This window comes from Leptopilina heterotoma, unplaced genomic scaffold (assembly GCF_015476425.1).
Source record: "Leptopilina heterotoma isolate Lh14 unplaced genomic scaffold, ASM1547642v1 Lhet_103, whole genome shotgun sequence".
Taxonomy (NCBI): Eukaryota; Metazoa; Arthropoda; class Insecta; order Hymenoptera; family Figitidae; genus Leptopilina; species Leptopilina heterotoma.
Genome location: NW_025110818.1, coordinates 1,379,257 through 1,395,531, shown reverse-complemented (window position 1 = coordinate 1,395,531; position 16,275 = coordinate 1,379,257). Strand labels below are relative to the sequence as shown.

General features: G+C 21.5%; 1 protein-coding gene across 3 annotated transcripts in view; it reads left to right on the top strand.

Annotated features, from left to right (window-relative positions):
- The window catches only part of LOC122501330 (dentin sialophosphoprotein-like), a 172,580-nt gene that overhangs the window by 117,305 nt on the left and 39,000 nt on the right, over positions 1-16,275 (top strand). For 2 of the 3 annotated variants that reach the window (XM_043610712.1, XM_043610721.1), the window contains 2 exons: positions 94-168; positions 7,810-7,863. In XM_043610712.1, the coding sequence (XP_043466647.1) occupies positions 94-168; positions 7,810-7,863 (129 nt within the window). The remainder of the gene's footprint in view (positions 1-93; positions 169-7,809; positions 7,864-16,275) is intronic. The other variant, XM_043610729.1, reaches the window with a different exon arrangement.

Below are 16,275 nucleotides of genomic sequence, written 5' to 3'. Positions count from 1 at the left end.
GAAATGAATGCGTATTATGTGAACCGCGTCGCGTGTTTCATAAGTGGATTGCGGTGAGACATTGAGACTGACTAAAGCACGTTTTGTTTGCAGGTGCTGGAGCAAATAAAGACAGTCATAGAGAACCGGAACCATCAAGCCTCTACGACCTCCACGGATTCCCCCCAAGTCAGTATACAATATACATACAAGATACATTTCGACTCCGAGCGAAACACAAACTTGTCTCCATTATAGGTTCACGACCCTTTGTCATTTAGATTTCCTATCAAGCGCACTTTCTCTCCAAATCTCATTGCCCACTTTTATTTTTCTTCAAACAAAAGTTTATCTTTCACTCTCTACCATCAACTGTTATTTTTTAGTAATCAGTGAACCAGTTTTCAATTCTTTTTGACAGTAAACTCGTAATATACTGCTTGAAATTATTTTCAAGCTGGTTCACTGTCAAAGGTTCACAAAACTATCGAAGAGATTTTTTCTCATAAGGAGATAAGAAAAGAGGGAAAGCAAAACAAAACAAAAAAGCCAGCAAACAAAAAAGCGAATTTTTAATACTACACTGAGAAAACATTATACTTAATTCAAATAGGAAAATAATTTTAAGTGATTTTGTTTAATTAAAATTCGTTTGTAAGCTTAATCCCAATATATAAAAAATATCTACTGCTTTGATTCAAAAATATTATTTGTTTGAATCATTATGTTTAATTCAAACATATTTTCTGTTTTGATTTAAACAAAAATTATGTTTAAAAATTTTATGTTTGATTCAAACTTAAAAGTTGATTATAAATCATTTAAAATCAACCATAACTTATGTTCGAATTAAATATATTATTTCTTTAAATGAACCAAAAAACATGTTTCAATTAAACTTAAATATATTTGACTGTATAGCAAAGATATTTTAAGTTTGATTGAAATTAAAATTACTTCCCTGAGTAAACTAATGACTTTTTTAATCTTGGGCTCTAAAAATAATTTATTTAGTTTATTTATTTACACGGGTAGTTCCCTTTCGTACAAAAGTACTTATAATATGAAAATAATAATAGCAAAATGTATTAATGAAAATACTGACACATTTAATTCACGTTGAATTAAAGATTCGGTCTAGAGAATAAAACAAAATTAAACAAAATAATATTTGTTTAATAGTAAAAATAAAAAATAATAAAAATTATCCAGCAGAGTGGTGAGTACTTTTTTATTTCACTCTCTAAATGATTAATAACTTAGTCACTCACTATTATTCTAATTTAGAACAAAATTTATTTTATAACTGAAACGAAATAATTTTATATCACTAATATTGTGATTCATGAACTCTATTCGCTTCATTTCGTCTGTGAAAGAATTTTCATGCCATCTAGGCGGCAATTTCAAGAACTTTTAGGCGCGAAATTCAACAATAAAGAAATTTAAATACTAATATTAATAATAAACATTTAATTAAAATCAATAAATTACCAATAAATGACTTTCGAAAATTTTCCTCAATTCAATGATTTTCAATTTCTATTATTTTAATAAAATTTTCCAAAAGAATTCAATTATTTAACAAAAATTTGATAAAACTCTATGCAAAGAATTAATTATTTTCATAAATAATAAAAATTTCACAGGAATTCAATTATTTAAAATTTTTTTTTATGAATTTCTTCATAATAATTTTATTATTTTCATAAATAATAAAATTCCTATTAGGAATTCAATTATATTCAAAAATATAATAAAATTCTTATTAGGAATTCAATTATTTTCATAAATAATAAAACTCATCACAGAATTTCAATTATTTTTAATATAATTTTAATCGAATTCCTCAAAAAATGTAATTATTTCTCAAAATATGAATACAAATGTTTTAATTTACATTTAATTAATTACTGAAAATAATAGATTCACCGAAGAATTTTTAGTTGAAAACACTCAAAAAATTTAATTTCGGAAAAATTACAAATAATTGCAGAAATTCAATTATTTTCAAAAGTAATAAAATTCTTCGCAGAAATTCAATTGTGTTCAATAATTTTAAAAAATTATTTTCAAAATTTCAATTATCTTTATAAATAAAAAATTCTTCTCTAAAATTCAATTGTTTTCAAAAATTTTAATGAAATTCTTGACGAAATTTCAATTATTTTCGGAAATTGAAATTCTTGACAAAATTCCAATTATTTTCAAAAATTGAAATTCTTGACAAAATTTCAATTATTTTCAAAAATTGAAATTCTTGACAAAATTTCAATTATTTTCCAAAATTTTCCCCAATTCAATGATTTTCAATATCTATTATTTTAATAAAATTTTCCAAAAGAATTCAATAAATTAAAAAAAAAAAATTTTTGAATTCTACCCAAAAATTTAATTATTTTCATAAATAATAAAATTTTTACAGGAATTCAATTATAAACTCTTTTTAGGAATTCAATTACTTTAATAAATAACAAAACTCATGGGAGAATTTCAATTATTTCAAATACAATTATAATCGAATTCCTCGAAAAATGTAATTATTTCTAAAAATTTAATTAAAATTCATCGAAAGAATTCAATTATTATTTCAAAATTTTCTGACAAAATTCTTTATAAGAATTCAATTTTAAGAAACGTTCAATTGTTCAATAAATTAATTTTTTTATTTGAATAATTGAATACTCGTAGAATTCTCTAATAAGAATTGATTTAAAAATTAATTTCAGTTAAAATTTGAAAAAAATTTAATATTAAAAGCATAATACATAGCATGAATTTTGGAAAGGTTTAAAATTAAAATCTTTGAAAATTTGTAGTTTTCATACTTTTAACTATAACAATGTAAACAAATGGACTTGAAAATTCTCAAAGAACTTTTTCAAAAAATATTAAAAATAATTGATTTCAAGAAGAATTTTAGTTAAAAATTCAAAAAAATAATAATTGAATTGAAATGAAAATAATTTTGAAAAAGTTACAGTAACAATATTGTTATAATATAAATTAATGATTTTATCACTTGGTCATTTTTAATTATTATAAGTTATTGAATTTCCAAATGTTTGAATTTAAAAATCTTAATTCATACGGAATTATGATTATGATTAAATATTTATTTTAAATAAAACTATTGATGTTTTTGATTTTATAATTAATTAAATTCGTAAATAAATGTTACAGAACATTGTTTTCTTTTTTACTTTTATTTACTAATTTTATTATTTAATACGCATACAATTTGATTGTATATTTTTTATTTTACTTATCAGAATTCGAGTAGAAATTCCACAAATAATTAATCTAGTAAAATTTTGTGATTAGTAAAACAGTAATTTTGAGTTTTAAAAATTGTATTCTTTTCTTTGATCCGGACATTAAATAAAACAAGAAATAAAAGATTAAAATCATTTTCGCAAATCTGTATTCAAGAATTAGAAAACATTTTCTTCACGCGAAATTTTTATTTTTCGAACCTGTCGAGAGTTTTCTACTTCTGTTTTTCTAGACACGAGTATATAGCACTATAGATCAATGATTACTAATTTCTTTAGAATTGATCACGTACTTATCGCCATTCAGCGTGTTTCTTTTTAGTCTCTCGCTCTTTGCAGAGTATATACTTGAAAAAAAAAACTCTCTCAAAATGAAAATCACTCATCGTTTCAAATAAAAACTACTCTTATACATGTGATTTCTTTGTCTGCTCTGTTATAATATTCTTTTATGAAATTCTGATGTCATGAGACTTGTTTCCCGCGCACTTTGAAAACTGACATATTCACTATCAGCAGGAAACAAGTGTGAGGTGAGATACTGCAAAAAGCGCTTTTATTCTACATATCGCTGTCAGTTGAAAGTTATATTCACTCTCAGCTAATGCAGTTCTCTAATGTTTTAATAGATTCTTGCATATAATATATATTCCAAGTGTACAAAACTCTCTCAAGTTTCAGTGTAAAATTTCAAAAAATTTGACGCGTTTCATTTTGCATTTGCTCTGCTGTTTCATAAATGGGGGTAAATGAACTCTCTTTCTAATCTTTTCGATTTTTCCCTTTTTGTTTTTTTGTTTTTTTTATTTTCCACGCTCGAAAATATTCCATTTTCTTCTTTTTGCATTTTAGGCAAAAATTTAACATTAAGTCTGCTTTTAATATTTTTAAATTCTTTCAATATTTTTTAATTCTTTTAATATTTTTTTTAATTCATTCAATATTTTTAAATTCTTTCAATATTTTTAAATTCTTTTAATAGTTTTTAGTTGATTTGTATAATTTTTAATTTTACTTTTGGTTCATTTTCGGATTGAAATTCGTTTTTTATTTCCTAACTGAATTTGATTTTGACGGTCTACACATTGAAGTTTGTTTTTGTGTATGCTTTTGCTTTGTTTTTTTCTTTAAAAAATATTGTTTGACAAATCGAATGCAGGTATTTTTTCATGATTTATAATAAAATAATATTTGAAATTAGAAAATTAGAAACTTTTTAAAAATTATGATTAAGAAATTAAGAATAAGCCAGGAATTTTGTGCAAAACCGGGAATTTTTTTACCAAATTAAAAAAAGTTGTATTATTTTAAATTGTTTTTAAAAAATCGCTTTTTATTTCAATTTTTATAGATATTTAAACTGTTCTCTTTTAATTAGTTAAAAATAATTAATTTGATAGTAAAAAATCAGTCACTGATTCAAATATAGTATGTAAATAAATTTTAAAAAAATTATCGAATTAATAGATTTTTTGTGAAATTCAACTGAAAATAATTATATTTGTTAAAGAATTTCATTAAAAACTGTTTAACAAATCGAATTTTCAAAGTATTTTAATTTAATAATTGATAAATAATTGAATTTTATAAAGAGTCACATTCTAATGTATTCATGTTTCTTTGTGCGAAGATTAATAATTAAAATTTTTATTAGTTAATTTAAAAAAGATACACATTGAAAATTTTTTAATAAAATTAAGTTTTCGCAAAGTTTTTTTGAAAATTCTGAAAAATAAGATTTTTGAAATTTTTCAATTCTGTTGTTTCAAGATAATTGAATTTTTATAAACAAATAATTAAAAATTTTTGAAATAATTTAAATTTCTTTACATTCTATTAAAAATTATTAAATTCTTTTAAAGAATTTTATTTAGATTTTTCGGAAATAATCAAGGGAAGTTAGTTACCGTAATTATAATTTTATTTTTAAAAATTTATTTGCAACATTTCAATCATTTTCATAAATAGTAAAATTCATTGCAAAATTTCAATTATTTTTAATACAATTTTAATCAAATCCCTCGAAAACAAGTAATTATTCTTAAAAATTTTATTAAAATTCGTCGAAAGAAAGAATTTAATTATTTGTAGAAACTGTAAAAAAATTCTTTTCAAGAATCCAATTATTTCCATAAATAGAAAAATTCTTCAGATTTACTAAATTATTTTAAAATTTAAATATTATTTTGAAAAAAAATTCTTCACAAGAATTCAATTATTTTCACAAATTTCCATAAAATTCTAAAAACAATTCAATTATTTTCAAAAGTAATATAATTCTTCGCAGGAATTCAATATTATGTTTGAAAATTTTTTTAAATTCTCCTCAAAATTTCAATTATTTTTTATAAATAATTAATTTATTTGGACAAATTCAATTAGTATCAATACATTTTAATAAAATTGAATGAATCCAATTTTCAATTAAAATTATGAACAGACAAGATTATATTAAAAAATTGAAAAAATTCTTTGTTTAATTCAATTATTTTCCAAATTTTTAATTAAAATTATTAAAAAAAACTTTATTTTCAAAAAATTTAAAGAAAATCGTCAAAAGAATTTATTCTATTTAATTATTCTAACAAAAAATTTTAAAGCCATTTGTTTGATCTAAATTATGCAAATTTTTCTCCTTTTTATTTATAAAAAATAGAAAAGTTATTCTTTTCTGTTAAAAAAAACATTACACATTTCCGTTTCTTAATATTTTTGTAGAAAATTCTCAATTTTCATAAGGAAATAATTTGCATTATTTCTATTTCTTAATAACAATTGTTTTAATAAAATTCGAAGTTTTTTAAAAATTAAAGAAAAAAAAATGTTTATAAATTCTATTTTTCAATTACAAATTTTCATTGAAAATTAAATTGAAAATTTTTGTATTTTTAGAAAATAAAGGAAAAAATTCAACTCAAAAAAATTTTTAATTTTTAATTTTTTCATTATTTTTCATGAAAATAATTAAATTCCTTTAAAAAATTTTATTATACATGAAAATAGTTTAATTATTGCAAAGAAATTTATAAAAAAATTTGTAAATCATTGAATTCCTGAGAAATTTTTATTATTTATGAAAATAATTAAGTGTTTGCGTACAGTTTTATTAAAATTTTTTTTAAATAATTGAATTCTTTTTGGGAAATTTTATTAAAATAGTAGATATTGAAAAATTGAAAATCATTAAAATGAGAAAAAATTTTGTAAATAATTGAACTTTTAGGAAGAATTTCGTTACTTATAAAGATAATTGGGATTTTGACGAGAATTTTTTTAAAATTTTAAACACAATTGAATTTTATTACTTTTGAAAATAATTGAATTTCTGCAATTATTTATAATTTCTGCAAAATTCAATTTTTTTAGTGTTTTTAACAAAAATTCTTCTGCGAATCTATTATTTTCAATAATTAATTAAATATATTAAAATTTTTTAAATTCTATTATTTTTAAAGTTGCTAATTTTATTTAAAAAAGCAAGGAAGAAGTTAGCCGCGCTTTAGCGCGCGAATTGTTGCTAGTGTTTAATTAATAAATAAAGAATTAATAATCATTTTTTTATTTTTATAATAAATAGGGTAAGTCCGGGGGAGATGGCCATATGGGAGAGATGGCCAGTTCGAATATTTTACAGAATTTGTAAAGAAATATCACTTTTTATGGGTTATTCTTCAACCTTTTGTGATTGATAATAAATCTAAACAATAATTTGATGAAAAATAATGAAGCTGTAAGTGTAATCCTTGTTTATTTTTTTTGCATGGGTCCAAAATAATTTGAAAATTTCAGATTTCTTGTTGCTATATTGTTATTTGTTAACATAATTTTCAAATTTAAGTTTTATTGAGTAGTGTTTAACCCACGCTTCGATATAAACGAAAAATGAAAGGAAAAATTATTTTATTTATTTAATATTTTGATGTTTACTTTTATCATGAATTTTTGGGTAAGATGGCCATTAATGACTTTTATTTAAAATTTTTTTATGTTAATGTTAGATACTTGAGAAATATTCAAGAAAAGCAAATTAAAAATGTCTGAGAACAAAATAATTGATCTAATTGACACCAGAGATGGAGATTTATTTGTAGGTTGTGCTAAAAGTTACAACCGAACGACATTAATTGAAGATTGAATTCAATGCAGAATTTGACACTTGTGGCTACATGAAAACTGCTCTGAACCCCATGAAAAATTTTCAAAATGCGACCAGAAAAAGAGGAAAGTGATGTGAACGATTAAAAATTAAATTTAAGATAAAAGCCAAAAATTATAGGTAGTGGCCATCTCACCCGGACATTCCCGAGAAATGGCCAAATGCACTTTTTCGAAAATGTAAATTTTAAGATTGTTGCAATGAAAATATTTTATTTTATGTTTCTTTATTTTCAAGTTAAGTGTTCAATGTTTAATTATCAATAAAAGTTTAGACAAAAAAAGCTTTTTTATAAATTTTACACTACTTTAAAAAAACTATGGCCATCTCCCCCGGACTTACCCTAAATTTAATCAATATAATTAATTATTTGAATCATTTGTTTGTTTTTTTTTGCAGAATCGCTTTGGAAGTTACGAAATTCAGGAAAAGTCAGAGGATTCGCAAACACGAGTGAGTTTCATTACAGATTTTATATATACATTTATAAATGTCTGTTTATAAACAGCTGACAGGAGAATAAAATAGAAATCCTCTTGTAAAATCTCGTGCAGCAACAGGTGGCGAATAGGGAATGATACAACCCCGTTAGTTAATCTTCTTCTGGTTTCCTCTGCCTTTATTGCGAGAAACGCGAAAAAGTCATAAAAATACTGCAATTTTACTCGCGGTTTTTTCTTTTTTATTTATTTTTTTGTTCCTCCTTCACTGGACAATAAAAAACCTACCGAGAAAACGGTTTTTTAAATGCTCTCTTGGTCAAGGCGTGCGGAAAATTCAAAGACATTTCTCACGTTCGTGTCCCAACAATTATAGGCTCGAAATGCTTTTAGATAAAGAGTTGCTAAATTGAGTTCTTAAGTTAAAACTTTTTTTTTTCTTTCACTACTGTTATTCCCTGTGTTTTGCTCTCTATATAACGAAAGTTCCATTTCAGAGTTTGTGAGAGACAAAGGAACGAAATGAAAAAAATTAATGGAATACGGCGATAAAATTGCAAAAAAAAAGAAGAAGTAGACAAAGTTAATTTAAAATGTAGAAAAAAAATAATGAACGAAATAAATAAATGTATCTATGATAAAGTTGAAATGTCATGCACATTCACAAAGAATTTAAAATTGAATCAAGTTAATTTATTATTGGATTAAATTTTTTTACTCTTCTATTTTCTTTATCGTGTTTTAATTAAAAGTTACAATCAAAGAGCCAAAGGGAATAAAATTTTCTAATTACTTTTGATCTTTTCGAAAAGAAAATTTCATGGATTTTAATGGCAAAAGTTTCCAATACTTTCATTCAGTTAATAAATTAATTCGTTTATTAATTAATCAATCAAATCATCAATTAACTAATAAATCAAATTACCAATTAATTAATAAATCAAATCATCAACTAACTAATAAATCAATTCGTTCATTAATTAACGAATCTATTTATTAATTATGTAACAAATCTATGCATTAATTATTTAATAAATTAACAATCAAATTAATTATTAATAAATAAATAATAATCACTTTAGTAAAATCAAATACTTCATTTGTAATTAATCATTAATTAAAATGCAAATAATTAATTAAATAATAATTGAGCAGTGTTCCGAGGCGTGTAAGGAAATAATCGTATTTTTATTGACAATGTCATCGAAATCGAATAATTATTTTCAACACTTAAGTAGCAGCATACCGTTAGAAACTAAACAGCACTTGAACCGCGATAATGAGCGATAAATTTTCACGACTCTCCTTCTAACATTGCCCTGTCTTCGACGATGAACAGTATGCGGATAAACATGCCGGACGCACATTTAGATTTTAATGAATTATTATCATTACTAAACAGTTGTGCTCCCCACACTAGATCAAAGCTCAAATCTTTAGACGATATAAATAGATTTGAAAAGAAAATTAAATCCACTCTATGGACATATGCAAATAGTGTCTGTTGAATAATAATTAATTGTGAAATATTTTTTCCTTTTTTCTTGTTCTATTTATTTCGTATAATCTATTATTCCATTTTTAACACTATGAATGAGAAAATTTATTTGATTCAAATAACCGATTCAGTTGTCGACTAGCAAATAAATATTTACTCAAAACAAATAATTTTTTTATTTAAATCAATTGAATGGTATTTGCTTCAAATATTAAAACTATTGGTTCAGGTATAATTTATTTGATTTTAATAAAAACCAGCAACAATAACTTCTTACTACCTTTTTTAAATAAAATTATCAATTTTAAAAATAATAGAATTAAAAAATTTTCTAATTTAAATTTTTGTTGAAAACACTAAAAAAATTCAATTTTGGAGAAATTATAAATAATTGCAGAAATTCAATTATGTATTTTCAAAAAAAAAAAAAAAAAAATTCAACTGTGTTCAAAATTTGAAAAAAATTCTCGTAAAAATCCCAATTATCGTTATAGATAACAAAATTCTTCTCCAAAGTTCAATTATTTTCATTAAATGTCAAAAAAAATTCTTGTCCTAATTTCAATTATTTTCAAAAATTTGTCTAATTTCAATGATTTTCAATATCTACAATTTTAATAAAATTGCCCAAAAAAATTCAATTATTTAAAAATAAATTTTAATAAAATTGTATGCAAACATTTAATTATTTTCATAAAAAATAATTTAAAATTCTAGAAAATAATAATTGAATTAAAATGATGAAAATAATTTTGATGAAGTTACAGTAACAATATTCTTATACTAAAAAATAATTATTTTATCTCTGGGTCATTTTTAATTATTAGAAAACATGAAGAAATCGATCACTCCGAGTCTTCGACTCGGAGCAATTTATATGTTCATGTTTTAGAACAATACTTTTATAAAATGTTTAATTTAAAAAAGGTTTGAATTTGAAATTTTTGAATATCTTAATTCCTGTGAAAACTCCTGTTCCAAAAATAATATTAAAAATAAGAATTGTGCAAATATTTTTCTTCTTTTTCTAAAACAAAATAATAATTTTCTTAAAAAAAATTGTGATTCAAATAGAAAATAATGGAAAATAAATAATTTTTCTATTTCTTAATCACAGTTGTTTAATAATTTTTTTATTTTTTTTAGAAGTAAAGAACAAAAATCTGCATAATTTCAATTTGACAAAACATAATATTTAAGAAAATTTTAGTCTTTTAATGAAAAAAGGGGAAAAAATCCTGTTCATTTCTATTTGTCATTACAATTTTAAATTAATTATAAAATACAAAAAATTATAATATAATAAACAATTTATCTAAAAATAACAAAAAACAAAAGTATAGACAAGAGACAACTTCAGAGTGTAAGGGACAAAAAAAGTGAATAAATGAAAGAACATTCAAATTATTCTAGTTAATTAATTAATAATTAATAATTACTTGGATAAAGAAAATATTTATTCGACCCATAAGTAAATATTTATTATTGCTTCAAGTATGCATTTATTTGATTCAAGAAAAGTAATTTTTTTAGCTAAATATATTTACTCTCTAAATTTAAATTTGTTCAAATATTTACTTTATTTTGAATTAGTTAAAGTATTTACTAATTTAACTAAAAAATAGTAATATCAACTAATTTATTAATTAAATTTACTGATTACTGATTTAAAAACAAGAAGTCAGTCACTAATTCAAATTAGTAAACACTTTTACTAATCCAAATTTAGAGTATATTTATATAATATTTTTTATTTTACTTTTATTATATTTTTTTTACTACTTTATTTTAATTTCAATTAATCTTTTTAGTTAATTTAATTGAACGAAAAATTAATTTGTTACTTTAAGAGAAATTTTTAAATTAACAATTATTTAATTGAATTTTATTTTCAAAATGTTTTTCAATTAATTTAATATTTCGATTTTACTTGAGAGACGTTATAATCAACAACAAGCCTCGAACTGAATCTAGAAATAAAAAATAGTATCAAAAGTATTCATGAAAATTACGAACAATTAAAGTGAAGTTTTAATATTTGTTAGTAGAATTCTTTAATTGTGATTTAGAAAGTGCTTTTCATTCAACTCAAATTTCATTTACTTTAAATAAATTTTTTTCTCTGGATTTAATAATAATATATATATATGAAGCGTTTTGTGCAGAAACCGCATAAGTCCATTTTTTTCGAAAATCACTTTTTTGTTGAAAATTTATCTTTAAATGAAGCTTTTCAATCTGGTAAAATATTACATAAGTGACTAAACTCTAAACCCTTAAAAAAAATAATTAAAATATCATTTTGTGCAGAAACAGCACAAGTCCATGATAAGTTTTATATTTATTTGTGATATTCTTGACGTATTTTAATAATTTATATTAAACAGTTTGTATTATAAATAAAAATACTCATGGGAAGCAAAAAGTGACAGTGGTGACTGAATTATTTTAAAATTAGAAAATATTGAAAATTGGTTAAATTTATTCTTAAAACAATTTTATTATTTATAAAATGTTACTACAAATTATCCAAATTTAATATTTTAAATAAATGTTATTAAATATTTCATAAAACTTTGATATTTCACTGGATTTAATAAATTTTCTGTGTTTTTCATTTCATTTTGTGCAGAAACAGCATAAGTCCAAATGCTAATTTATTTTTTAATTTTTTATATTAAGTAGATAATTAATTAATCATATTGGATTTTTTAACTTATAGGTTAGTAGAATATAATGCAAAAAGTCGAATTAAAAAAAATCTTAACATTTACGAAAAAAACAGTTTTTATTGATTCCTGAACAATTTCGAATTATCGACTTATGCTGTTTCTGCACAAAACGCTTCATATATATTAAACCATATGCGCCAGGTTTGTTTTAAATAAAAACTTTTATCTCGTGCTGGGCGTTCCACGTCCGAGCCCTGTAATAATAGTAATAATAATAATAAAAATAATAAAGTAATAATTATTATTATTATTATTATTATTATTATTATTATTATTATTATTATTATTATATAAATAATAATTAATTTTAATAACTGGTTTAATTACAATAATGCAATAGTGAAAAATGTCAATTTCTGATAAATTATATGCAAGAGGTAGAACTTTATACTTTGATTTGTTTTCTTCTTACCTATTGTAAATTAAATCAAACGATTCACTTTTTTTCTAAAATGGTAATTTTTCTTCTATTATTATTTGTGATAATATAAGTAATAATAAGTTTCATGCTCAGGCATTTAAGAAACCGATTAAACTGAATGACAATTCAGACTTTTCTTTTTTTTATAAGAAAAAAAATTTTTTTTTTTCTATTTTTAAAGCCATTTTTGTCTCGAGCTATAAAGTTTCTTTAGAATTGTGAGAAAACGTGGAAAATCAGGGCGGATTCTTTTCTTCGAGTGAGTGCTTTAGTCGCTTTTGTGATCTATAGTATAAAGTGGTAGTCGTGAAAAGTAATAACCGTTACTTAGCAAAGTGCGTGATGCCACAGGAAGAACATTCACAAAGTTGCGTTTAATATTATACTTAAAGAATTTTATGTTGAATTAAATAATATCCATTTAAAAAAAAGTATTGTAATAAAAATTAAAATTAATAAAGTAAAAATTAATTTAAAAAAAATTAAAAATCAACCCTCTGAATTAAATTAATTTAATTATTAAATACCTCAGAAAGAGATAAAAATAATTTATTATTATAAAAGCGACAATTTCATTTAATTAAGTTATTTGAAATTTATTAGAGTCAATTAAGATTTCTAATTAATTCTAAATACCAAAAATTTCCAAATTTGTTGAATGAATATTCTTTTCGGTATTATTTTTATTTATTATTAATTATGCATTAATGATTTACTCACTATTTATTTACTATTATTTATTTTTTTATTTACTATTAATTATTTATAAACAATTATTCATTTTTTTATTTATTTATTTAATCAATTTTTACTTACTACATATTATTTATTTGTTTATTTGTTACTATTTTTTTCTCTCTCTCTCTTTTTCTAAATTTCCAATAATTTTTTTTTCTAATTTGCAATTATCAAAAGACGAATATAATTTTCAAAAAGTGGAGTAAATCAATTTTTCGAAATTATAACTTTCTATAATTAATAAAATCTATTTTGCATTAAAATTTGTATACAGTGATATTAACATAATCTTTCAACTTTCTAATTAAACTGCATAAATAGTATAAAATGTGTATAAATTCTAAAATCGGAATTAAATCTAAAATTTCTGAATGGCATTTATTCTCACAACAAATTTTAGAAAGTTGATCAAAAGGAAAATTCAATTGTATAATAACAAATTGCACGTGATAAAGCAGAGCGTTGGAAAGTTAATTTTTTTTTCAAAAAATTTGAAAATAATTAAAATAATTATGATAAAGGGGAATTCTTCTATTGTACAAATGACTATTTACCGTAGGTTGGTAAAGAAGTTTCTTACCATTGGTATTGTTATCGAAAAAATTCTTAATTACCGACAAGTGATAATTAAACCGATAAAAAATCATTTTTTTTTTTATTTCTTTTAATTAATTTTTCTAATTTAAAACATTTTTATGCCTTACACTGTTTATCGTTACTTTGGAATTTCGATAACATTTTTTTAAACATGAAAGAGGTTTGTTTATGAATTCTTCTTTATCATCTCCCTTCTTTATCAGTAGATAATTCGTGCTTTAGTCAGACGTAGGTAAAAAAATAACATTTGATTGTAGCATTTAATTCTGAATTAAAAAAATTACATTTTTTTTGTTTTTTTTATTCTTGTTTTAGTTCTTAAAGAAAAACTTTTAAATATTTATTTATTTAAATATTTGAATTTAAATTCACTTGTAAATATTTAATTTAGATTATTTATATAAATAAATATAAATAATAATAAATAAATAATAAACAATAAATAATAATAATAATAATAATAATAATAATAATAATAATAATAATAATAATAATAATAATAATAATAATAAATTAATTTAATGTATTTAATTATTTTAATTAATTGCAAATTTAATTAAATTTTCAATAAATAAATAAATACAATATCGAATAAAAAGATAAATAAAAACTTACTATGCATAATTACTTTTCTTTTTTAGTTATCAATTTTTTATAAGTTACATAAATAAGTATATACTTGGAAATTTAAATAATTTTTACCAGGGAAATTTATTTGCAAATTTAAAAACGAAGGTTTGGAAGTTTTCTTACGTAAAGAATTTGCCAATTTATGACCGACTGTTCATCTCCTTTCGAGCGAGAAAACCGCTTGAGTAACTGTAGGAAATGATAGAAAATTTAAACTTTCCTCTTTTTTTTCTTTCCTTTTTTCTTTCTTTTGTAAACAAATTACACTAGCAGTTTGCAAATCCAAAGATACTTTGTTTTAATGAATCAGACGTTAATTATTATACAACTGATCGAAAATTACAGTCAATTATTATCAATAGCAATTTGTTGGATAATTTCTTTACAATTTTTATTATATACAATTTTACTCGCGGGGTCTTTAATTTATCTTTCTCTAATTAATAAAACTGGACATTGAAAATTTTAATTAATAATTCTGTTAATTAACTATTTTGATGCTTAAAAATTTTAACAACTATTTTGACAATATTAAAAATTTTAATTTACTACTTTGATAATTAATTATAATAATTAATAATAATTAATTAGTATTATTAAATTAATTAATTATTTAATTATTAAAAATTAACTATTTTTAACTATTTAAACTTATTAACTAATTTTCAAGTGGAGAAAAATTCTGAGTAAAAAATTAAATTATTTCCAACGATTTTCAAAGTCATAAATTTTTTCCTATAATTTAAAGGTTGTAAATTTTTTTAATTTCACTAAGATTTCAATAATTTGGCTCGTGTTTCGTGTTTCTAATAGTTTTATTGATTTAATTTCGGTTGCTCAGACACGGTTTCTCGAAAACATTGTCTTAGTCATGTGACGGAAATAACTTTAGATATCGAAAAAATAGACATTGAAGAAAATTTTATATTCAAATGAAATATCAAAAAAAAATTCTGTTCTCAATTTTTTCAAAAACGTTTTTGAAACAAAACAAAAGTTTTCTTTATTCAGCGAAAAATTTGATTCAAAGAAAACTTTTTTGATTCAAACAACTTTTCTTCGATTTAAACAAATTTTCTTTTAATCCAAAACATTTTTTCTTTAAATCAAAAAAATGTAACTATTAAAATAGAGCCAATTAAATAATTATTTAATATAAAAAAGAAAATTTTTTTGAAACAAATAAATTGTTTTTTAAATCAAATAAATTGTTATTAAACCAAATAAATTTTTTTTGAATAAGAGAAAAATTAATTTTCAATCGAAAGAAATATGAAAATTTAATTTTTAATTAAAAAAAAATACTTTCAGAACTAAGGACCAAAAAAATAAAAAAATTCTCTTATATTCAAATGGAAATTAAAAATTCCAAAGCTATTGAGACGCAACTGAAAAGTTAAGCAAAAAAAAGTTGAATTTAAAAATAAATCGATTTTTTCCCCGCAAATACCGGTTTTTATTTATTTTCTTTTCTTTCTCGTTTATTATCTGTCTAAACAGTCACTATATACCCTTCATTTCTTATTTCTATTTGTTTCTCATCTTTCGACTCCTCACTCATCTTTGTGGCACTCCTCAAGATTTTTCTCCCAACATAACAATCATGAGTCGTCAAAGGCAGTCCCGTTTCTTGGTTCGAATTTTTATGGCATATATGTGCTTCAGCAATAAAGTTAAATAATAAACCTCAATTTTTCGTTAAAGAAGGAATTTGTTACAGAATTTTAATCATAGTTTCAAAATTTCTTCATTTCAACTAATTTTTATAATTTTCTATAAACAATTTTAAAAGCAAAAGAAAAATTTGTT